At 62.7% G+C, this 23,187-nt stretch overlaps 4 protein-coding genes across 6 annotated transcripts; 1 reads left to right on the forward strand and 3 right to left on the reverse strand.

The window, feature by feature from the left end:
* Window positions 1-59: 59 nt before the first annotated feature.
* LYPLA2 (lysophospholipase 2) lies at window positions 60-6,702 on the forward strand. Its single transcript, XM_062014637.1, has 10 exons — window positions 60-149; window positions 2,355-2,460; window positions 3,004-3,035; window positions 3,582-3,647; window positions 3,778-3,825; window positions 3,992-4,062; window positions 4,326-4,399; window positions 4,495-4,596; window positions 4,805-4,981; window positions 5,084-6,702. Exons 2-10 carry the CDS (start codon window positions 2,383-2,385, stop codon window positions 5,132-5,134), a joined length of 699 nt encoding a protein of 232 aa, XP_061870621.1. The 5' UTR covers window positions 60-149; window positions 2,355-2,382; the 3' UTR covers window positions 5,135-6,702.
* Window positions 6,703-6,839: 137 nt separating this feature from the next.
* Window positions 6,840-10,710, reverse strand: GALE (UDP-galactose-4-epimerase). 2 transcript variants are annotated; one of them, XM_062014636.1, is made up of 11 exons: window positions 10,679-10,710; window positions 9,523-9,649; window positions 9,312-9,427; window positions 8,987-9,100; window positions 8,654-8,830; window positions 8,450-8,563; window positions 8,297-8,363; window positions 8,117-8,202; window positions 7,918-7,995; window positions 7,711-7,825; window positions 6,840-7,624 (listed from the first exon to the last, which is right to left on the reverse strand). In XM_062014636.1, exons 2-11 carry the CDS (start codon window positions 9,641-9,643, stop codon window positions 7,569-7,571), a joined length of 1,044 nt encoding a protein of 347 aa, XP_061870620.1. In that variant the 5' UTR covers window positions 9,644-9,649; window positions 10,679-10,710; the 3' UTR covers window positions 6,840-7,568. The 2 variants fall into 2 exon arrangements, with proteins under 2 accessions (XP_061870620.1, XP_061870617.1); XM_062014633.1 differs by having other exon boundaries at window positions 9,523-9,712; window positions 10,679-10,709.
* Window positions 10,711-11,083: 373 nt separating this feature from the next.
* HMGCL (3-hydroxy-3-methylglutaryl-CoA lyase) lies at window positions 11,084-16,031 on the reverse strand. 2 transcript variants are annotated; one of them, XM_062014390.1, is made up of 9 exons: window positions 15,981-16,031; window positions 15,392-15,481; window positions 14,856-14,963; window positions 14,375-14,470; window positions 13,779-13,927; window positions 13,129-13,192; window positions 12,755-12,943; window positions 12,501-12,626; window positions 11,084-11,766 (listed from the first exon to the last, which is right to left on the reverse strand). In XM_062014390.1, the coding sequence occupies exons 1-9, from the start codon at window positions 16,029-16,031 to the stop codon at window positions 11,665-11,667; spliced, it is 975 nt and encodes a 324-aa protein (XP_061870374.1). In that variant the 3' UTR covers window positions 11,084-11,664. The 2 variants fall into 2 exon arrangements, with proteins under 2 accessions (XP_061870374.1, XP_061870375.1); XM_062014391.1 differs by lacking the exon at window positions 15,981-16,031 and adding an exon at window positions 15,583-15,630.
* Window positions 16,032-17,261: 1,230 nt separating this feature from the next.
* On the reverse strand, window positions 17,262-22,048 carry FUCA1 (alpha-L-fucosidase 1). The gene is made up of 8 exons (XM_010195611.2): window positions 21,705-22,048; window positions 21,063-21,197; window positions 20,719-20,856; window positions 19,970-20,075; window positions 19,358-19,558; window positions 18,961-19,151; window positions 18,086-18,185; window positions 17,262-17,487 (listed from the first exon to the last, which is right to left on the reverse strand). The coding sequence occupies exons 1-8, from the start codon at window positions 22,046-22,048 to the stop codon at window positions 17,347-17,349; spliced, it is 1,356 nt and encodes a 451-aa protein (XP_010193913.2). The 3' UTR covers window positions 17,262-17,346.
* Window positions 22,049-23,187: the final 1,139 nt, after the last annotated feature.

Here is a 23,187-nt window from a genome sequence, read left to right on the forward strand (position 1 = left end):
CCGCCGCCAAGATGGCCGCCGCCGCTCTGAGGGACGGGAGTGGCGTCACTTCCGGCGCGCTGCCCCGTTCCCGCTGCGGCGGGCGGAAGTTCCGGTGGGAGCGCGTCGGGGGAGCCGGGAGGAGAGCGCGCGCCGGGCCCGCGGGAGAGGTGCGGGGCGGGACGTACCACGGCGGCCGGCGGGGGGGGCCGGGACCGGCCACGCGGCGGGGGCTGGGGGGGGCTGAGGGGCCGCTGCCGGGGCTGTGGCGGCGGGTCGGTGTCGCCTGGGCTGAGGGGCCGCTGCTCAGGGCCTGTGGCGGCGGGTCGGTGTCGGCCGGGCTGAGGGGCCGCTGCCGGGGCTGTGGCGGCGGGTCGGTGTCGCCTGGGCTGAGGGGCCGCTGCTCAGGGCCTGTGGCGGCGGGTCGGGCCCGGCCGGGCTGAGGGGCCGCTGCCGGGGCTGTGGCGGCGGGTCGGTGTCGCCCGGGCTGAGGGGCCGCTGCCGGGGCTGTGGCGGCGGGTCGGGGCCGCGCCGGCGGGTGCAGCCGCGGGCCGGCCCCGCCGCAGCCGTGGTTCCGCTCCCAGGCCCCGCCGCCGGTAACGTCCCGGGCGCTGCACGCAGCCCGCGGCCTGCTGGGGCCTCCCGGGGGTCGGCGCGGGCCCACCGCACGCCCAGCCTTAGGAAACCCGTCCGAAGCCCCGGTTCCCGCGGCAGGCTGCGGGGCCGCGCGGTGCGTGAGGGGCCGCCCGGGCCCGCCCCGCGGCCTGCCCGCGTAGCCGCTGCCCGCCGGCGTTTCCCCGGCCGCCCCGCTGCCGTTGCGGGGTCTCGTACCCCGCGGTTACCGGCGGGGTCCCGGCTGCAGGCCGCGGGGCGGGGGCGGGGGCGGGCTGCGGCGGCCGCGCTGTCGGAGCAGCCCCGGCTGGACGCGGGTCCGGCCTCTGCCCGTGTCTGCGGGCGCATCGTGCGGACGCTCATCTGCTCTGGGGGCTTTATCCTCCCGTGTTGCGTTTTGGCCTCGGGGCTGCCTCTGCTCCAGCCGTTCCTGTGGCAGCAGCCGTGACCCTGCCAGGAGGTGCCCGGAGTGGGGCAGAAACACTCGAGAGACACTTCCAGTGTCTGAGGGGCGGCTCGTGGGTGCCTCGGGCAGCCCAGAGCCCCGAAACCCCTCATTTCCCCGAAGCCTCCGAGAGCCAGGCAGGGACGCGAGTCTGTCGGCACAGGGTGCACGTTTTGGCATCTCCATCTGTCGTGGAAGATGCTTTTATTTCTGGCTGTCCTCGCCAGGGCTCTTGGCAGGTGCTGTTTATCCTCGCTGCTTGTTTTGACCCCAGAGTACACACGAGCACGTGGGCCGTGTGTCTGAGCGCTTCGTCAGAGCCGAGCAGCTCGTTGTTCCCCGTGTTGTTATTTGCGTCGGGGAAGCAGCTGACGAACAGTTGGTGAAACGAGTCGGGCAGGTCTCAGTCCAGGCTGGCAGAGGAGGTGGCTGTTTCTCTGGGTAAGGCTCTGCCAGGGCACTGGGAGTTTCGGGGGAAGTTTGGGTGTTCCCAGGTGGTCTCGTGCTGTCTGAACCCCTCCGAGGATGGTGCTGGCTGTGAGATGTGAAGGCTGGAGCAGATGCTGGGGGCTGCTGTCGCTGCTGGCAGGGAATGGCAGTGTGCTAAAGGGGCTCTGGCCAGGAAGGGGCGTTAGGGCCCATCACAGGGGATAACTGTGGAGGTTTGTGTCAGAGCAGGAGCAGATACCAGCGGCTCTCAGAGCTGAAGGCGCTGCCAGAGGGGTGTGAGCTCTGCCAGAGGGGTGTGAGCTCTGCTGGGGGCTGTGAACTCTACTGGGAGCTGTGAGCTCTGTCGGGGACTGTGAGCTCTGCCAGGGGACTGTGAGCTCTGCCAGGGGGCTGTGAGCTCTGTCGGGGGCTGTGAGCTCTGTCGGGGGCTGTGAGCTCTGTCGGGGGCTGTGAGCTCTGTCGGGGGCTGTGAGCTCTGCTGGGTGGGCAGCCTGGCACTGGTCAGTGCCTGGATGCTCTGGTTGGTCCCTGAGCGGCTCCATTTCGCCAGGGCTGCAGCAGATGTGGGTCAGGCTGTGGCTGTGGGATGACGCTGAGGTTGTACAGTCACAGGAGTCACTGTGGCTCTGAGGTGTAACAGGAAGAGCTGATTTCACCCCTCCCAACGCCCCACGCGCCCGGTGCTGCTTCCTGCCTGAGCCACGTCTCCAGGCTGGGGATGGAGAGGAGCTGTCCCAGGGCTTCAGACATCAAAGCCTCCGTGTACTCTGTAATTTTCCCCTGACAGCTGGTCCCTCTGGCACAAGTAGTTGCCAGGGGGGCAGAGGGGTTTGTTTTCCTGCCTTACCTTCGTCCCTCTGTCCTGCAGGTGCCAGTGTCTGAGTCCCTCTCGGTGTATGTGTGGTAACAACATGTCTGTCCCCCTCCTCGCTGATGCAGTGACTGTCTCGGGGGCAGAGCGGGAGACTGCCGCGGTAAGGGCCAGACCCCGCTGCCTCACCTGCTCCTCCCCCTGGAGCGAGGCAGGGGGCTGCTTCCTCGGGGGTCAGGGGAGCCCTGGGCTGAGCCCCAGCTCCTCAGATGTACATCCTGGTGCATCAGAGAGTGCAGAACCAGCCAGGTCTCATCTCGCTGGGGAGAAGGGACTGGGCTGCTTGTGTCTGGCTGCAGGGAACCCAGCAGGAGATGGCTCTCATTTAAAAGCAAATCCCCCACAGAAAGGCTTCTGTCCTGGGCTGGGGCTCTGCAGGAGCCTTCTGCTGCCTGTGGCTTAGGGGCTGCTCTGGCCCCTGATGGGCTCAGCCCCCAATGCTGGGCTGGTGGCCATGGGGCTGCCCCTGGCAGCAGCCTCTGAGGTGTGAGGACCTGCCCTGTGCACCCCTCCCTCGCTGGCAGCTGCAGAGACGTGTCATTAGCACCGGGCCGATTTCTGCCCCGTTCACCCCCCCAGCCCGGCCCCTCCAGGGCTCTGCCTGTCACAACAGCTCATTCTTTTGTTTTTCTGCTTCATTTAACAGGTCATTTTTTTACATGGCCTTGGAGACACGGGGTGAGTATTGCTGGGGCTGGCTGTGGCTGGGCTGTGGGGCTGTGGCTGGGCTGTGGGGCTGTGGCTGGGCCGTGGGGCTGTGGCTGGGCCGTGGGGCTGTGGCTGCTGCTGGCCCTGAGGCAGCTCCCACACGGGACTCGCTGCCCGGCGCCTGCAGCCTCAGCGCTGATGATCTCGGCAGCCCCGTCTCCTGTGGCTTTGCAGCAGCTCCCGGGCTGGGCACTCCCCCAGCTCCCTGGGCAGCCTGGCACAGGGGCTGACACCCCTCTCAGGAAGACAGATCTGCCTCAGTCTAAACCAAACCCCAGCTCCCTGCAGCCTCCTGCCAGGGAGTGTCAGAGAGGGCTCCTGGCTCCCCTCAGCCCCTCCCCAGCACCCCTGTGCTCATCCCTGTTGGGGTTCATGCTGGGGTGGGCAGGGTCAGTAAAATGACTCCAGGGCAGGGGCAGCAGCCTTGGGGAAGGCTGGTCGTTCGGGGAAGGCCGCCCCCCTTGGGCAGCGTCCCCAGAGCGCGGCAGGAGCTGGCACTCGCTGCTCTCTCCGCAGGCACAGCTGGGCCGACGCGCTCTCCTCCATCCGCCTCCCCTACGTGAAGTACATTTGCCCTCACGCGTAAGTGAGTCCCTGTTACCCTGAGAGGCCCCCAGGCCCTGGCTGGGCACCGTGCTGGCTGCTGCCCTGGGCCCCTGGCCCCTGGGTCCCCTGTGCCGGACCTGAAACACCCGCAAACTGTTTCCCGCAGGCCCCGGATCCCGGTGACCCTCAACATGAAGATGGTTATGCCCTCCTGGTCAGTGCTCTGGGTGGTGGGGGGAATGGGACCCTGTTGGGGATGTATTTTGGGGAGTGAGGGGGATGAGGGGACCACAGAGCCCCGGGGGAGTGAAGGGAAGGGCGGAGCACAGCCAGCTCCTGCCTCCCCACACCCTGGGTACTGACCCTGCTGCTTCTCCCAGGTTTGACCTGATGGGGTTGACTCCAGACGCACCTGAGGATGAAGCTGGAATCAAGAAAGCTGCAGAAAACAGTAAGAGGCTTTGGGGAGGAGGGGAAGTGCTGAGCTCCTGGATGCCTCTCCCTCTCTGGGACAGGAGCAAATGTCCTTCCTTCCACTTCTCCTTCCTTTCTGCTCTCCTGTGATCCCAGCCCACCTTCTCCCTGGCTGAAGTCCATGAGGCCTCTGGCACCTCCCTCTCTGTGCTCTGCTGGGGGTTTCATGTGCACCCCCAGCCCACAGGTGCCGCTCTTCAGCTCCCTCCCCCTTCTGCTGACCCACTTCTCTCTCTCCAGTCAAAGCAATCATCGAGCACGAGGTGAAGAACGGGATCCCTCCCAACCGCATCATCCTGGGGGGGTTCTCACAGGTGAGCTGTGCCGGGGGTTCGGGTTCCCTCCTCCCCAGCCAAGGCTGGGCAGAAGGTGAGTGTGAGCCCTGGGCTGACGGGGTTCCTGCCCGCAGGGCGGTGCGTTGTCGCTGTACACGGCCCTCACTTGCCAGCACCCGCTGGCCGGCATCGTGGCGCTCAGCTGCTGGCTCCCGCTGCACAAGGCCTTCCCGCAGGTACCCGCCGGCTCGGGGGCTTGGGGCTGGGCACTGTCCCATCTGGAGGGGGCTGCAGGGGGCTGATCCTCTCCCTGGGAGCCCCCACGGCCCAGGCGCGGCTCCCGCCACGCTCCGCAGCCCCCGAGGAGCCGCCCGTGACCCTGCCGGGGTCCCTGCCGGGGATCCCCTCTGCTGGGCACCCCCAACGCCCTGTCCCTGGCTGCAGGCGGCGAGTAACGGCGTGAACAAGGACATCGCCATCCTGCAGTGCCACGGGGAGATGGACCCCATGATCCCCCTGCGCTTCGGGGCCCTCACGGCCGAGAAGCTGAGGTCTGTCGTCACCCCCAGCAAGGTCCAGTTCAAAACCTACCCCGGGGTGATGCACAGCTCCTGTCCTCAGGTCAGTGCATGGGGGCACAGACGGGCTGGGGGCTGTGCTGGGGCTCAGCCCCTGTGCTGGGGCTCAGCCCCGGAGGGGTGACGGGCTGGGTGCTCTCCGCAGGAGATGATGGCAGTGAAGGAGTTCATCGAGAAGCTGCTGCCGCGGATCTGAGCGGAGGCAATCGAGACTGTCGCAGGGCAGGAGGCCGAGGGCCCGGCCCCTCGCTGCCCTGTGACCCATCGCTGCACACGGAAGCCATGGCACCCCCCGCCCCCGGCCGTGCCTCCCCCCGGCTCCTCCCGCCGCGGCTGCTCCCGGAGCCGAGCTCGGAGCTCTCTAAGGCGAGTCTTCGAGTGGCCTTTTCTCTCCTCCTGCTCCGAACGGTTGCTGTGGGGGTCACCGTGCCCTCGGGCTCGCAGGGGTGGGTCTGGCACGGCCGGGGGGAGGCTTTGTGTTGGCTTTGGGATTTTTTGTAACAGTATTAGGGGGGGGCTGTGGCTGGGCACGGGCACAGGGCAGGGCTGGGGCTCCCTCCAGACCCCCCGGGGCCGGAGCAGCCCCTGCTCCGCCTCTGCCCTCGGCCCCGCTCCGGCCACTCGCGGGTTTCAGCGAGAGCTCAGGAGCCCGGGACTCTCCTGCAGCCGCTGCAGGGGCCGGGGCAGAGGCTGTGCCCAGCCCCAGCCCAGCCCAGCCCCTGCCCTGCCCTGTCGCACACGCACACTCCCGCGGCCGCTGCCCTCGGGGTAATCGCCTCCTTCTCTCCTCATCCTCTTGTTGCTTTCACAATCCTTCAGCCCGCCCAGGGCCCGGCTCTGCAGCCCCACGGCGCTGCCAGCCCCGTCCTTGACGCGTCTCTTGCTGCTACTCGTCCTCCCCTCTGGCCGGGGCTGGCTGGGGCACGGGGAGGAGCGGCCCCGGGCCCAGGGGAGGCAGCGGCAGGGGCAGGGGCAGCTCTGCTCCCAGCACCCTGCTCCCGCGGGGCCGGCGGCTCTCGGCCTCTCCAGCTACAATCAGTTTCCCTCAGGCCCTGCCCGGGACGGCTGGAGGCTGCAGCCCCCCGTCGCTGTCTCTATGGGGCTGGCTGGGCCCTGAATGTCCCCTGTGCGGGGGGGCTCCGGCCGCCTCTCCCCGGGGCCGCGGGGCAGCGCTGCCCTTCCCCTCCCCTCCTCCCGGGGCTGAGCCCTCAGCACGGCCGGGACCCTCGGCTGGGGCGGGACGTGTCTTGGATCAAGAAGCCCGTGCAGGGCTGTGGCTCCCGCCCTGGCTCTGGGTGCCCCGTGGGCAGCAGCGGGGCCGGGGTGGCTGCAGCAGCTCTGCCGTCCCGGCCAGGGCTGTGCAAAGCAATAACCCGCCCTGCGGGGCCGGGGTGTCTCACACAGCCTGGGCTTGCTCTGGCTTGGGGGCTTTTTCTCCCACCCCCATCTTTAGGAAGTGTGAAACCAGCAAAACCTGCTGCTGGCTCCGGGGGGCTCGGTCCTGCTGCTTCTCCTTCTGTCGGGTTTAAAGCTGCTGTGTCCTCCCCTCGGTGGGGGCGGGAGGGGGTGAGAGGGGCTGCTGGGGGACACACACATCCCCCCCCCTGGGGCTGCTGGACAGACACACCGACCTCTCAGACTGTGACCTGGGCCCGTGTTGGGGGGTGGGGGCCCTTTGCAGAGCATTCCTGCTCCCTCCCTGCCCGGCCCCGGGAGGGAGAGCAGCTTCTCTCCATTCCTCAGTACAGCTCTTCTTTGGGTTGAGGTTTTGTTTCTCTTCTCTTTTTGTCTTCCTTGTCAGTGTTTGGGGGTTTGTGTGTGTGTGTTCCAGAGTCAGATATGAGGTTAAATAAATGGTAAACCTCCCCCTGAGCTGAGCTCACCTCACCTCCTTGGCCGTGGTGCTGTGGGGCAGCAGCACAGAAGCTGCCAGTGAGAAGGGAGGAAAGTTTATTTCAGACAGAGCTCACAAGCTCAGTTCACATGAAGTTACCGATGCAGCTGTGGCTCCGCTGCCCGAGCTGCCAGGGCAGAGCTGGGGCAGCAGCCCCACAGCCACGGCCTGGCACAGCCTCTGGCCCTGTGGGAGCCGACCCCAGTGCTGGCAGGCAGGGGCTCTGGGGGGCACCACACGGGCAGGAGCAGGGGGGAGAGATTTAGTCCCCAAAATCATGTTGGAGAGGGGAAAAGGGTTGTGGGGAGGTGGGGAAAGCCCTTGGCAGCCATCCAGGCCTTCACCCCGGGGCTGTGCTGGTCTCTGGGGGAGAGGGGGCTCCTGGGGCCAGAGGCCGTGAGGTAGGTGCTCAGCAGCCCCCTCTGTGCCCCAGGTAGGGGGTCCCCGACCTCCCCTGAGACCACGGAGCCTCCCCTGCTCCCTGGCCCCGTTTCCTCAGCGCTTGTGCTCCCATCCCAGGGCTCAGGGAGGGCCCCAGAGCAGCTCCAGGACCTGCTCCTGCCCCTGTGCCTGCCCCTGGGCGCTTCCCTGCCCTGGGTGCCACAGCCCTGGCTCTGTTCTTCCTTGTGGTTCTGCTCTCTGAGATGCAAAGGACCTGAGGGGATGAGGAGGGTGCTCCTGCCCGCCAGCACTGCCCCTGGGGTGCTCACAGCCTGGGGGGGGCAGCCAGGAGGGCTCAGTTTTTGCTGAAGCCCGAGGGGTTCTTCAGCTGCCACCGCCACAGATCCTCACCTGCAACGGGGAGAGCGGCGGTGAGGGGGAGAGGAGGGGAGAGGAGGGGGCGCCGGGGGCACGCAGCGGGCAGGGGCTGCTCTTACACATCTGGTCCAGGCCCCGGGTTGCCTTCCAGCCCAGCTCCCGCTCGGCCAGCGCCGGGTCCGCGTAGCAGGCAGCCACGTCCCCGGCCCGCCGGGCCACCACCTTGTACCTGATCTGCAGGAGAGCAGCTCCGTGGGCACAGGGCTCCCGCCTCACACCCCTCCGTGACTCGCCCCAGCGGCTGCGGCAGCCTGGCCCCGTGTTACCTCCCGCCCCGAGGCTTTCTCCATGGCCTGGACCATCTGCAGCACGGAGTAGCCGGTGCCTGTGCCCAGGTTGTAGATCTGAGAGGAGGATAAGGGATGTGGGTGAGCTGCTTTCCCAAGAACCAGGCCAGGCCCCTCTTGATGTCTGCTGGGGTGAGAGAGCCCAGCCCAGCCCCACAGCCCCAGCCCTCGCTGTTACCTTGCAGCCACAGTTCTCCTTGAGCTTCTTCAGAGCAGCGACATGGCCCTTGGCCAAATCCACGATGTGGATGTAATCCCTGACACCTGTGGGGACACAGTGAGCTCAGAGGGCTCGTGCCCAGGGCTGGGGAGCTCAGGCAGCTGCCTCGGGGTGTCTGTGCTCCCCCGTCCAACGCACCCGTTCCATCGTCTGTCTTGTAGTCGTTCCCGAACACACTCAGGAACTCGCGGCGTCCCACCGCCACCTGCGCCCAGGGACAGACCCCAGGGGCCCCGTCAGCCTCCGCCCCACGCGGGCAGCGTGACCCCAGCGGGCTGCAGGGGGCTGTACCTGTGCCACGTAGGGCATGAGGTTGTTCGGGACGCCCTGAGGGTCCTCCCCGATCATCCCCGACTCGTGGGCACCGATGGGGTTGAAGTAGCGCAGCAGAACAGCGTTCCAGTCCTGGGGACACACAGGGGGCTGCCTGCTCACCCCAGCACAGCGGGGGGAGCCCCTCAGGTCCCAGCCCTGTGCCCGGGGGCAGCTCCTCACCCTCTCTGCTTTGCAGAGATCCCGAATCATCTCCTCGATGAAGTACTTGGACTTGCCGTAGGGGTTGGTGCAGCCTCCAGCCGGGTGGTTCTCATCCAGGGGCAGGTACTTGGGGTCTCCATAGACGGTGGCAGAGCTGCTGAACACGATGTTCTTCACGCCGTGGGCTTTCATGGTCTGGGAGCAGGGACAGCTCAGCCCTCCCCGCAGCAGCTCCCACCCACGGGCACGGGGACAGCCCGAGGACGGGGTCTGCAGCCCCCACGGGACCCCAGAGCAGGGCCCCGCCACCCGCTGCCCACGGCCACCCAGCGCCTCCCGCTCTGCTCACACCTCCAGCAGCTGGATGGTCCCGGTGAGGTTCACCCTGTAGTAGTCCAGGGGCTTCTGCACAGACTCCCCCACGGCCTTCAGCCCCGCAAAGTGCATCACGGCTGAGAAGCGGTGCTGCGGAGGGCGAGAGGAGGTGGGACTCTGGGCAGAAGCCCGTCAGGAGTCTCCCCAGGAGTCCGTTCAGGCCGTTTGTGTGGCCTCTCTGGCCCCAAGGAACATCTGAGCTTCCTCAGCGCTGCCATCCCTGCTCCGTCCACGTCTCCCTCCCGCTCCCACCCCCGGCACAAACCCCTCTCGGGGCGCCCTGGGCCGCTGCAGCTCCCACCTGGGTGAAGAGCTCGTGCAGCGCTGCCCCGTCCGTGATGTCCATCTCCCGGAAGAGGACGGGCTGCTGCACCAGCTGCTGCACGCGCCGCAGGCTCTCGGGGAGCGCGTCTGGCCCTGGGGAGGGGGCAGGTGAGGTGCTGGGCAGCCGGGGGTCCCAGCCCAGGCTGGGGGAGGCTGAGCCCCCGCAGGGAAGGGACGGCCGTCGGTACCTCGGATGGTGTTGTGGAAGTTGTCTATGACCACGGGGACGTAGCCAGCCTCCAGCAGCTCCAGCACGCAGTGGCTGCCGATGTAGCCGGCGCCGCCGGTCACCAGGATCTTCTCTGCCATCGTCCCCTGGGGAGGAAAAGCCCCTGAGTGCAGCCGGGCCCGGGAGCGGGGCACGGGCAGGACCCGGGGCTGGTCACGTCAGCAGTGCCTCTGGGCACTCCCTGCACTGCCAGCACAGGCTGCAGCACGTCCTGCTGACGTGGTTCACACCTCCTGCACAGGATCTGGCACCACACACCAGGAAAAAACCCCGTTCTTCCTGTAAAATCCCATCAGGATCCTGGTGTCACCCCTGTCCCACAGCACAAACGCCTCAGGCTGATTCCCCTAAGCACGAGGGCAGGGAGTCACCCAGAGGTATTAACTGGGGTGGTCTCCTCAGGGGCACCAGCTCTGCCTTGTTCCACCCATTCCTGTTTTTCCCCCTTTACAACGCAGCACCGGGCTGCTGTAGACCTGCACAACAGCCTGCAAGGGAGCTGCTGGGAACCCGGCGGCAGCTCCTGCACTGCAGGAGGGACAGTCCACATGAACTGAGGTGGAGGCAGCACAGGGAAAGTTTAAGGCTACCAGGATGCTGAGGGGACTGGAACCCTCTGACGAGGAGGAAAGGCTGCGGGACCTGGGGCTGTTCAGCCTGGAGACGAGAAGCCCGAGCTCAGGGGCGACACTAAAGGTGAGCGTCGGGCATGGGGTGGCTGCTTTCTATGGTGCCCAGCAGCAGGACACGGGGCACACGCTGCAGGGCCCTTCCCATCCCCAGCACTCTGACTGCACCCTGGTGACTTCAGTCCACCTCGGGGCTGTGTCTCGGGCTGGAAACCCAACCGACCCCCCGTCCCGTCCCGTCCCGTCCCGTGCGCGGCCGCGGCTGCCCGGGGAGGCCAAAGGCGGGCGCGGGAGCCAAAGCAGCGCTGCGCACCGGGGCTCCCGCGGGGCCGGGGCCAGCCGTGTGCCCGTGGGGCCGCGGGTGCGGGGGTCGGGGGGCTCCCGCGGGGCCGAACGCGGCTCCGGGGAGGGTCTGACCGCAGGCGCCGGCGCGTGGGGCCCCCCCGCCGCGGCACGGCCCCGCAGCTCGTCCCCCCGCTCGCTCACCGGCCGCTCTCCCGCCGCTCCGGTCACCTCCCGCCCCGCCTCCGCCGCGGCCCCTTTAAGAGCCCGCGCGCGCTCCCGCCCCCGCGCTGCCACGCGCCGGCCCGGCCCCCCGCGGCTGCCGCGTGCGCACGCGCGGGACGGGGCGGCCCCGCAGCGCCCCCTGGCGGCGCGCGCCCGGCGCTCCCGCAGCGGCCCCGCACCCCCAGCCCCAGCCCCAGCCCCAGCCCCAGCCCCAGCCACAGCCAGGTTCCCCGCGCCCCCTCCCCGCAGCGCCGGCCCTGGGCCCGGGACAGGGAGGTTGCTCAGCGCCTGGGCTCCAGGGTGCTGCACCCCAGGGTGCTGCAGCCTCGTCACGCTCAGCCCTGGGGGAGGAGGCACTTGGAACCAGAAAAGGAGCAAAAACGCTTTAAGTGGTTAAGTTGCTAATAGTTTATAACATTAAATAATGCATTTATTACTCTTGGTAGTTAAAAGTATCTTAGAACAGATACAGCCCCTTGTTACCGTCCCTCCCCGCTGAGAGACAAGGTCCCAGGCTGCCCTGTGACACCCCAGTAACAAAGGGGAGTCTCCTGTCAGTCATAACATTAGTAGTGAGGAGAGAGAGAAGGGAAGAAGGGTGCAGCCTGACCTGGAGAAGTGCCCTACCTAGAAAAGCTGTGGCTCAGCCTTTGCTGGTAGTTTATGGCAAAACACTGGAGGTGGAAGTCACCAGATGCTGCTCTGAGCTGGTGCTGAAGACAGAGGGCTCACAAGGAGAGTGCTGCAGCCAGTGCCTCTCCCTCAGCCCATCTGTGCCCTTCTCCAAGGAAATGGCCAACAGCTCCAAGGCTGAACGCAGCGTTCTCAGGTCTTTTCCATTTCTTCATAGATTCTGGTGGATTGTGCATTTCCTCTGCAGTGCTGAGCCCTGCAGGAGCACAGGAGATCCGAGGGGAAACCTGCCCAGCGCCGGGTCCTTGATCCAGGAGAAACTGGACTCAGTGTCACAGCCTGCAGGATGCCTGGGACACCTTGGAGTTGGTCTGTCTGTTGAGAGCGTTGCAAATAAACGTGCCCGTGTCCATCAGCTTCTGCAGGTCCACACCCTTCACGGGGAGAAGAGACTCATCAAGCTCTGGTACCAGTTTTGCCTCCACAGAGCTGCCCAGTAACAAGGGGCACCGCTGGGTGGGATGAAGGGCTCTGTAACAAGGCCCTGAGTGGCTCCTGCTCACTCCTGCGGCTCTGGGAGTGAGGGTTAAGCCACAGAGCTCTGCATCAGGGAGAACAGGGAACGCTCCTGTGGTGGGGGTGGGACTGACTGGCAAGAGAAGCCCCAGGCAGAGCCAGGCTGAGCTGTGTGGCGACCTCCCAGCTGTACCCGCTACTGTCCTGCTGGCCAGGGCCAAAGCTCGCACCCTGCTGCAGCCTGAGCAGGGCTGGGGCACTGGCTGTGGTGCCGGGGCACTGGCTGTGGTGCCGGGGTGCCAGGGCACTGGCTGTGGTGCTGGGGCACTGGCTGTGGTGCTGGGGCACAGGCTGTGGTGCCGGGGTGCCAGGGCACTGGCTGTGGTGCTGGGGCACTGGCTGTGGTGCTGGGGCACTGGCTGTGGTGCCGGGGTGCCAGGGCACTGGCTGTGGTGCTGGGGCACTGGCTGTGGTGCTGGGGCACAGGCTGTGGTGCCGGGGTGCCAGGGCACTGGCTGTGGTGCTGGGGCACAGGCTGTGGTGCCGGGGTGCCAGGGCACTGGCTGTGGTGCCGGGGTGCCAGGGCACTGGCTGTGGTGCTGGGGCACTGGCTGTGGTGCCGGGGTGCCAGGGCACTGGCTGTGGTGCTCACCGTGTGGATGCCCAGGCCGTGCAGCATGTACACCAGATCCTCCGTGGCCACGTTCCCCGCAGCCCCCCGAGCGTAGGGGCAGCCCCCGAGGCCGGCGACCGACGCGTCCACCACGCTCACCCCCATCTGCAGACAACAGCACCCTCAGCCAAGCGCTCTGGAGGGACCAGCCGTGGTCCTGCTCCTCAAACCCACAGCTCAGAGCCCAGCACGGAAGAAACTCCGGGCAAGACGCTGCACTTCCAGGGTCTCACCTGAAGGGCGACCAAGATGTTGGCAAGAGCCTGCCCGTAGGTGTCGTGGCAGTGCACGGCAAGAGCCCCAGCCGGCAGCTCCTTCATCACCGCGGTCAGCATCTCCTTCATGCTGCCCGGGGTCCCCACGCCGATGGTGTCCCCCAGGGAGATCTCGTAGCAGCCCATGGAGTACATCTGCTTGGAGACCTGCCCAGAAGCAGAGATGCTCCCTGCAGAGGCAGCTGTGTCCCTGCCCTCCGCCGTGCACAGGGCTCGGTGGGTGCTGCCCTGGGGCACCACGAGCCTCCTCTCTGGGATGAAGAACCCCTGTGTCCTCACCCCTCCCTGGACCTCCCTGTCAGGAATTGTGGTTGTATTTATGGTGAACTCACCTCTGCAACTTTAGCTGCAGAGATCTTCCCTTCATAGGGACATCCAAGGACACAGGAAACATATCTGTAAGGAAAAAAAATACGTCCTTTTAGCTAGGGAGCTGAAGCCAGATCATTGACCAAAGCAGGCAGGACCTGTGCTGCCTCTTGTATGCTCTGTACAGTGGCAGAAGTAGTTTCATTGTCTAAAGGTCAGTCCAGTGGACAAAGTGTCAGAATTAACTATTCAGCAATTAACTTCTTCCATGGACATGAAACACTTGCCAAGAGGACACAGGGCTGCCAGGTCTGCACACTCCCATGAGCAATGGCTGCCAAGAGGACAGGATTGTTTCAGATCATTTGGTAAAGCTGAAGACAGAATAATTACATGAAGAGTGAACCCATCTGGAAGAGGGAAACTGGCAGGAGTGGTACAGGCTCTGCACCAGCCAGCACCCGAGTGTGTCAGTGCGGCCGTGGTGCCAAGTCAATGCTTCTCAGGGCACTGAGCTCACATCTCCCTGCACCCACCCAGTTACGAGAGACTCCCCCAAACCAGGTACAGTTTAACAGCAATCCCACTCCCCAGCACTGCAGGGGCTGGAGGGGCTGCAGAGAGACAACCTGGAGCAGCCCCATCGCCCCACACGAGCCGCAGAGCTCCTCACCCCCGGACGGGCACGTCGGCTGCTCTCGCCGCCCTCATCACCTCCTCAAACCTCTCCAGACTCTCCTCTATGGAGCAGTTGATGTTCTTCTTGGTGAAGAGCTCAGATGCTGCTCCAAAGATCGACACCTCTTTGGCCCCTGCTGCCACCTGCCAACAGAAAGCCTCAGTTACAGCGAGGTGATTTCCCTTCCAGGGGACACAAACCCACAACCACAGCAACGCTTCTTCTGTAAAGGACATTTTTTCCCCATTTCTCTCCTCGGTTCATTCGACAGCAAAAACATGGAGACACATCCCAGTTTGTCTTCAAAAGAAGTGTAAAGCTACAGAGGCAGCAGCCAAGCTACAGGTGCTGGATGTGGCCAGGAGAGCCGTGGGGCACATGGACAAGACCCAAAGCATCGGGTGCAACTGAAAGGCACCGGAGAATTGTCTGTTATAAACAAGAGGTTTGTATTCCCCCAGCAAAACAATCCCTTGTAAGGGACCTACAGGCTGAGGCTGCTGCCTGCTAGAATGAAGAGTACCATTTCCCAGCCTGACCCAAAGCTGAACCCCCCTGCACACGAGGCCCCTCGTGCTGCCGCCACTCACCGCGGCCTGGAAGCCCCTGAGGTTCGGGGTCAGCACGGGGTAGCTGACACCAGGCAACTGATTGATCCCCTGCATGACTTCAGTGTGGTCAGCCATCTGCAGAGCACACAAGGGAAGGTGTTTAAGGGAGACAACATCCACTTTGCCAATTATACAGCATATTTTTTTAATTTCTTCATGTTTAGGGAATTGTGAAACTCAGGGGGAAGAGCCCAGAGCTGCACCCCAGGGAGGGAGGAGCACACACCAGCCCCTGCCAAGCCCCCAGCAACGCCCACACAAGCACCAGCTCTGTGTTGGAGCTGTTCCTTTGCTCTCCCGGGGAAGCCCTGGCACACCACAAGCCCCTTTGTTTGCATTTGCTGTTTTTTGGCCCATTACAACCACAGGACTTTGGAGCAGGCTGAATCTGGTCACTGGATTCCTGTCTCTCATTAGGCACTTTTATATCGTACAATTGCAAATCCCTTTGCATACCGACCTGAGGAACCCACTTGGGGGAAACAAAGCTGGTGGCCTCTATCACAGAGAGCCCTGTCTCTGACAGCATGTTGATTAGGCTGATTTTCACTGGTGTCGGGACAATAGTCTGAGAAGAGAAGAAAAAGGACCTTAAGTTACAGTGTCAGGACAAGGGGCAACAGGCACAGGCTGGGACACAGGCAGTGACACTGGCACGGGAGCAGAAACTCCTTTGGTGCTGAGGGGAGGGAGCCCTGGCCCAGGCTGCCCAGGGAGGGTGTGGAGGCTCCTTCTCGGGAGGTTTCCAACCCCAGCTGGACACGTTCCTGTGCCCCCTGAGCCAGGGGCAGCTGCTGGAGCCGGGGCTGGGGCTGGAGCAGCTCTGCAGGGCCCTGCTCACCCCACCAGTCAGGGTTCTGGGGCCCTGCCGCTCACAAGGTGCTTCTCCCCGCTCCAAACCTCATCTGTCAACACCCAAAAGGCTCATCAAAGCCCCCCCGCTGCCGGCGCGGCACGAGGGCGCGTCACGGCCCGGGGCCGGGGGCCCGTCCGCACCTTCTCGTTCTGCAGCCCGTCGCGCGGCCCCACCTCCACCACCTTCACCCGCCTCGGGAGGGCTCCGGCCGCCGCCGCCGCGCCGCCGACCTGGGGAACGGAGACAGAGCGTGAACGTGAGCGTCACCGCGAGCCCCGGCCCCGGCCCCGGCCCCGGCCCCGGCCCCGGCCCCGGCCCCGGCCCCGCGCACCGTCCGCAGCGCCGCAGCCCAGCGAGGCCCGAGCCGCCGCGCCGCCGCCATCGCCCCGCTGCACACGGCCCCGCCCCCTGCACACGGCCCCGCCCCGCACGGCCCCGCCCCTGCACACGGCCCCGCCCCGCTGCACACGGCCCCGCCCCGCTGCACACGGCCCCGCCCCGCTGCACACGGCCCCGCCCCGCTGCACACGGCCCCCACCGCGGGGCGTGGCCAAGCGGTCACATGACCGGCCCGCTCTGCACGTGCAGCTGACACCGCGCTCGGGGCTGGGGCTGGGGCTGCGCGGCCCCGACCCGGACCCGCGGCCCCTCCCGACCCCGCCGTCCCTCCCGACCCCGCCGTCCCTCCCGAGCCGCCGCCGGGGAAACGAGTGAGCGCCCTCCCCGTACCTGTCCCCGTGAGCCGTCCCGCGACAGCGATGCGGTGTCATACTGCGGCATCTTTCCGCCCGGCTCCGGCTCGTTCCTTTCCGACGTCCAACAGCGGCTCTTCTCCTCCCAGCACCGGCTCGTTGCCCTGTGGCACCGGCTCGTTTCTGCTCGATACCGGCACTGTGCAGCTGCTCCTCGGGCCGCAGACTTATAGGATGGCTTTGCCACCGGCTCGTGCCACTAAATAAACAGCATGTGTTTGCTTTGGATGGCTCCCTCCCCGTGCCAGGGGCCAAGGAGGCGAAAGGGCGGCAGCTGTGCTGTCCCTCTGTGCCCCGTGTCCGTAGCGCGGGAGGCGGCGGATGCTCCGGGCAGCGAGTGTGTCAGTGCCGTGACCTCCAGGCAGAGCCGTCAGCACGGGCCGGTATTTGCCAATTGGGTAACAGCTCCTACAACATCGGTTCTGCTTACGTCCCAGCCCCAGGGCTCAGCTTGTGCTGAACTCCAAGTGTTTTGGCAGCTTTTGCTGGTGCCACATCACAGAGCAACAGCACAGAGCCTGTATGCGGTGTCGTGGGGCCTCCACAACACTGGCACGTGACGTGATGAATCTTGTTGCTTCAGTACAGGTTGTTCAACCCTTCTAAGGAAGTTCAAGTTCAATGCAGGAAAGCTTATTTCAGTGAAACAGCACGAGTTCAGTTCAGAGCGGTGGCGTCTCCGTTAGACTCGTGTAAGAACAGAGGCAGCCTGAGGGCACCAAGCAGAGTGTGGGCAGCAGGCTGAGGGAGGTTCTGCTCCCCCTCTGCTCTGCCCTGGGGAGAACTCGTCTGGAGTCCTGAGTCCAGTTCTGGGCTTCCCAACTCAAGAGGGACAGGGGACTGCTGGGGCAGCTGTGCCACACACTGAGAGCTGCTCTGGCACTCCAGTCCTCTCACCATTCACACCTCCATCTGCCCCTCAGCAGCCACACATCCTCTTGGCAGCCTCACGCGCTGATGCCGAGGTGCCACGTGGCCTGGCCCAACACCACGAATCAGGTCCTTTCAACTGCCCACACCATCACCCACAACCCCAGCAGCGAAGCAGTACCACCTGCCAGGAAGCCCAGCTTTACATCAAAAACCTTCCTGTGCAAGCGTAGACATTTGGCTCAGGAGCTGTCACATCCCAGAATACTTCAAAGGACATCCCAGCTTCCCACTGCTGAGCAGAAAGGTCAGTCCTCTGCTGCCAAACAAGGTCCCCTGATACACAGATGGGCGAGAGGGATTAGAAGAGAGATTCTCTTCAGAGAAAAGCAGTTTATTCATCAATCAATGAACAGTCCTCTTAGAGCCAACTGAAAAGGCAGGGGGACATTGCTGCTGTCATCCTGCAGCCGTCACTTCACACCCTGGAGCCTGACAGCCCAGCCAGACTGAGGAGGGAGAGGAGAGGGCAGCATGTAGGGCAGCGTTATGAGCAGTCCTTCCCCTGGGGAGTGCTGCCAGGGCAGGGTCCCTGCGAAGCCCAGCATGGTCACCTGCAGGGGACGGCAGGCAATGCTCAGCCACACGCTTCCCTCAGCACACCCACTCCAGGGCTGCAGCCCTGCACAGCGCTGCCACCCATCACTCACTGCACAAAGGCTAACACACGGTGCATTCTGGGGCCAAACATGTGAGTGCAGCTGTGGGGCTTCACCCCTGTTTGTGTGGAGCAAAGGGCACTGGCATTTGCGTCACTCACAATACAGTTACAATTAGCAGGTCGCTGTCCCTGCTTTGAATCTGAGATGCAATACCAGTGATCCCTTCTCTGTGTGAGGCTTGTTATTTACTTCATCTCCCTGCGTCAACAGGATCAAAAGACTCTGGGGGAGAGGTGTCTCTGCCTATACTGTGGCAGACCATGAGCCTGTCCCAGCAAGTCTCATCCAATGTCCTGCACTAACAGTGAGACACAGCCTGGAGCATCTCCTGAGGTTTGGAGGGAGACCAGAGCACCCCAGAATGAGAAGTACAGGATCACAACTTCCACACTCCCCCTAGTTCCCAAGTGAAGTCAGGTTGGACCTCCCCAGCGCCCATGTGCCCAAGATGGGCTCTCAGAGCACATCATCTTTTTTTCAGGCTCCTTACTTGTGTGTCTGGGGATGGAGCAGGTGAGGACAGCTTCAAAACACTGTCCTGAGGCCAGATCAGAAAGATGGCATAAACAACCGGTCCCTTGGAAGTGTACCTAAGGGAGCAAGAGGTCAGCAAGGTGACGAGATGGCAGCAGAGCACAGCCCTGCCTACTGCAGCTACACACCGGTCACCTACTTTCTCCTCATCCCAAAACCTGTCCCTTTGGACCCAGGCTGGGCCAGTCAGCACTGCCTGATGAAACCCAAACAAAGTCCGTGTGTGCTTCCGACAAGCAGACGTCATTGCTGCTGTGTCCTTGCCTCAGCCTGTGCTGGACAGACAGCATGGATGTGCTGGACAGACACTGTGGATGTGCTGCCTCACCCTCACCATTGCTGTGTGCTCCAGCACTGAACACACTTGAGAGGAAAAAAAGATCTGAGTTTTGTAGCAATGTCTGTCTCATGTCTCTGCCCTTCTTGGCCACTTTAAAGCTGACAGTTGGGTAACAGTCAGCAGTACTGTTATATAACAGCTTAAAAGCAAATGTTGTTATGCCCATGAGCTGTAGGTGTTTGCATCAGCTGCATTTGTGCAATTCAAACCAGCCAGGGCAGCTACTCAAACAGCAGCATGGACAGGAGGGTTGGGTTTTATCAAAACAAGAAAGCTGGATGAAGTCCTGGTCTGTGTTCTCTTCTTTCAAGCAAAATATTCCTTAGATAACACCCTGGGGCACTAACTGAGCACTCCAGTTATAGGATACCACCTAAACAACACCTGCAGCTGATGGCAACACTTCAGAGAGTAGCACATTTAAGAACAAGTGAAGAAAGGCTGGCTCTGGAAGTCCCAGCCCAGATGGTGCTGAGCCACAGAGTCCTTACCAGACCGTGTTTGTGCTGTTCTCCATCTGTACTCTCCATGGCTTTGACTCGTAAATTGCCTCCCCATTGGTGTCCAGCCACCTCCCGAGGGCCAGGAGTCTCTCTTGGAAGATGGGAACAATCACCCCTTCTTTTGTAGGTCCCACGTTGAGAAGGTAGTTGCCTCCAAAACTCACAGTCTGCACTAGCTCCTGTGACAGATACACGAGGTAACAAACTGCACTGTCTTCACTTCTGACAACAAATAAAACCTGAGGAGAGCTTTGTCCTCACCAGCCGCCCCTTTCACTCCGGCCTGACCATAACACACAACCCTTTGTGCAACTAGGGGGATGAAGGAAAGCTCCAGAGCTCGGTACGTCCCCCACAGCCCTCCCTTTGATCTCCCATTGCTTACCTCAATGATACTTCCTTCATCCATCAGCTCCGTGAGGTTCATGTTGCTCCGGTAGCCCCAGGATCGCCTGTCAATGGAGGAGCACATCTCCCACTTGTGAGCTGGCAGGGTCCCTGGCTTGTATTTGTCAGCACAATTGTAGTAGCCTCCGTGGTGACAAGAGCAGTTGTTACACCAACGATCGTTAACAACAACTGTGTCCTGGAAGAAGAAGCTCAGCTCAGTAGGGACAATGTTCTGTGCTCTTCAGCTTGCATTCATCCCTCCTAAGCTAGCAAAGGCATCTAAGTTAGGAGGTGAGCACCTAAAACCCACCGTGTAACCAAAGGGAAGAGAGGGAGAATCCTCCAGGGAAGGCTGAATCCCTCTCAGGGCGAACCTCTCTCTCTCCACTCGGGAGGTTCCTGGCCTCTGAGCCTCCTGTATGTGTGCTGTGAAGGACACTGGAGTCTTCTCACAGGAGCACAGTGTAGGCTTCTCACTTCTTGTGAAAGAATAAAGCCCAACTGGCATTTCTCAGAATCTGATTTGATCACACTCATGTCTCACTGCTGCCAGACCTTCCATACACACAAAATGCTAGTGGCCATGAGGGACAGCTGAAAGCAATACCTTGACAGGACTATCGTTATAAAGCCAGGCAAGGAAAGAGGTGGAATTCCAGTACGAGTCCGGAGCCTCCCAGTCTCCATCTGACCAAATCAAATCTGGTTTATACCTAACAGAGAGACGAGTGTTACTTCAGAACGGCCTATTTACTCCCACCACAACGGAAGCACTGTTCCTTGCATCTGGAGCCTAGCTTCACTTCCTCTTCTCACTGCCTAACATAGCAGGAGGTTTGTGCTATCACCTTCTGCTTCAGACAGAGCTTTATGTGAGGTTCTTGCAGCAGCAAAGGATTTGTCACAGCTCAAGAGATGGTGCAGTTCCTAAAAACAACTCCACAAGTTGGCACCTCAAAGGCAGAGTGAGGCACACCCTTGACCTGGGACAACATCCCTCGGAACCACGTGTGTCCAAGTCCTGTACTTCTGTCAGTGAAGGCAAGGATGTAAACCCACAGTGAAATTGCTCTTCTACTCTACTAAGCACCTTGCTCCACTCTCCAAGCTCTCCTGCACAAACGCAGTATTAAAGGGAGTTGTTCTGGTATGAAAAGTTTCTCCCTACCTCCCTCTACCACTCAGACTGTTCACAGGGCAAATGTGAACCCCTTTCCTAATTACAGCAATCACTGATCATTAAACAGACTTGCCTTGGCAAAAATCAACGTTTGTCACCTCTCTTCTCTGCACCTGCTTCTCTACAGTACTGACACCAGGAAATGCTCTCAATTCCTAACTGGTTGCAGCTCTTACCTTAGGACAAGATCATAAAGTTCTGGCATGGTCTTCTTTACAACGAAGTTCTGGGTCTTGAAGCCACTTTCTTTGTCAGCTAGATAGAGTGGATTAAACCACTCCAGCAGAGAGTGGTACAGTCCATAGCGTATGTTGCTGAAGGACAGAAAACAGAGAGGAGACAGTCAGGCCAGTGGCAGGTGAGGTTACTGCCATCATTATGTCACAGAACACTTCATGACTCTGCAAGCACTACTCTTTTTTTCGTATTAAACTCATCATTTTCTGCTGTTTGCCAAGAACAGCCACGAGAACTCAAAGCACACAGCTGAAAGGACCAGCAGAGCCTGGCAGGGCCATACCTCTCCCTGAGGGCTTGTCCCAGCTCTCCTACCAGATCTTGGTGAGGCCCCGTATCCAGAGAGTTCCAGTTCCAGGACACGGGTGAGCCCCAGTTGGTGAAGCCTTCGTGATGCTTTGTGGTCAGTACCACATATCTGAGGGCAAAAAACACTCCACCATGATGACAAAGGAACTACCTAAAATGTTCCCCACCCTCACTGGCAAACCCTGTCCCTGCAAAAGCCAGGCACTGCAGCCATGCTGTGAGGAGCCTCCTGTCACCACCCTTTTCATCTAGAAGCAACAACGAGAATAATAGAAGTTTTTAATGGGTTTTCATGCTGGAAAGGAATGGACAACGGAGACACAGGAAGCAGTAAGGGCGTCATCTCCTCAGTACCCTGAGCGTGATCACTCAGGGATCCCTCGAGCTGCTCCCGGACCCTCAGATTTGTCCCTTCCAACCCCTCTGGGACCTCTGTATGCTCCTGAGGAGCCCCTCATCCTCTCCAGGCCTTTCCATCCCTCACAGATCCCCAGACATGGCTCCTCCATTGCCTCAGAGAGCTCCAGGCCTGTCGCTTATCCTCTCAGGGACCCCTGGCTGTGACACTCACCCCCTCAGGGACCCTCAGACCCACCCCCATCCCCCCGGCGCTGACCTGGCCCCAGCCCGCTGGAAGAGCCGAGCCCACTCGCGGGGCTGGAAGTCGTGGGCCGTGAACCGGGGCGCGAAGTCGGCGTAGGTGGTGCCGGGCGGGTACCGGCCCCGCACGAAGCGCTCGTACTCAGCCCGGCGCTCGCCCCGCCAGTGCCACCAGAACCACTCGGAGCCCCAGGCCGGGACCGAGAACACCCCCCAGTGCACGAACACTCCGACCTTGGCCCGGTCGAACCAGGCGGGCAGCGGCCTGGCGTCCAGGCTGGCCCAGGCCGGGCGGTAGCGCGCCCAGGCCAACGCCGGCCCCAGCGCGGCGGCCACGCACAGCAGCGCGCGCGCCGACATCTTGCGGCGTGACGTCACGCGGCCGCCGCCGCGGCACCGAGGCGCCGCGGGTTCGAGACCGCGGCCCGGCCGGAGCGGAGCCGCCGCCGCCGCCCTGCCCTGCCCTGCCCTGCCCGCCCGGAGCTGCCCCTGCCAGCCCGGCTCCCGTGGAGATGTGCTTCATCTCTCAGCGAGGACAAGCGAGCCTGGGCAGTGGGCTCCGGGGTGAGGAGGAACGCTGCTGGGCTTGGGGTGACCCTGAGTCAACAGCTCCATGATGTGACCCTGACTGCTCTGCGTCCTTGAAATGGGGCTGGAGACGCATCAGGAGGGAACCTCCTTCCTCAGAAGGTACAAATGGTGCTGAATTAGCCTGAAGTCAGCAAAAATCTGCATTAACTGGGGGAAAGGTAACTACAGCAGGGGAGATGGTGATCACTGACTCACAGCCGGCCTCCCGAACGCATACCACCTCCCCAGCGGGTACTCCAGACCCAGAGGCAGAGGGCAGAGGCTGTGAACAGAGCTGTGTACTCATTACATGCCAGGCAGAGAGCCACGAACCAACCACCGCTTGGAATAACAATCCACATGCATTAGGACACAGACCACGCTAATGTGTGTGTGTAAATGCAGCGGGGTGGGAACACTGTTGCGTGGGCTCGCTTCACGGGACACCAGCGAGCACCTGGGATTGCACAAACCTGAGGTAAACAGGCAATGTCTCTCCTGAGTGTGTAATTCTTGGTGAGTTGCACACCAGGTGATGAATCCACTTTTCAGACGATGGCAGCTCAGCCCCAGGAGATGCCCCAGGAGATGCCCCAGGAGAGCCCTCTGGCCCTGACCTTCCTGGCAGCCAGAGCACGTGCGAGAGCCGGCGGGAAGTGGGGCAGAGTCCAAGGGCCCGGAGGCCGTGGCCTGGGCCAGGCTCGTCCCCACCACAGGCGCTTCGGGAGCCCTGCTGCTCTCAGGGCACTGGTGAAGGGCTCCGTTCCACTTTCACCTCCTGGCAGGTTTTGCAGCTGAAGGTGCTGCTTTGGTGTTATTTGGTGCTATCTGACGGAGCTGCTCGTGCTTGACAGTGCCTGCCCCAGCTTGGACTTAAACTTTGCGCCTGGAGGAGTTTGTGCCCCAGAGATTAATGGAAGAAAAGGCTG

Source organism: Colius striatus, chromosome 24, assembly GCF_028858725.1.
Source record: "Colius striatus isolate bColStr4 chromosome 24, bColStr4.1.hap1, whole genome shotgun sequence".
Taxonomy (NCBI): Eukaryota; Metazoa; Chordata; class Aves; order Coliiformes; family Coliidae; genus Colius; species Colius striatus.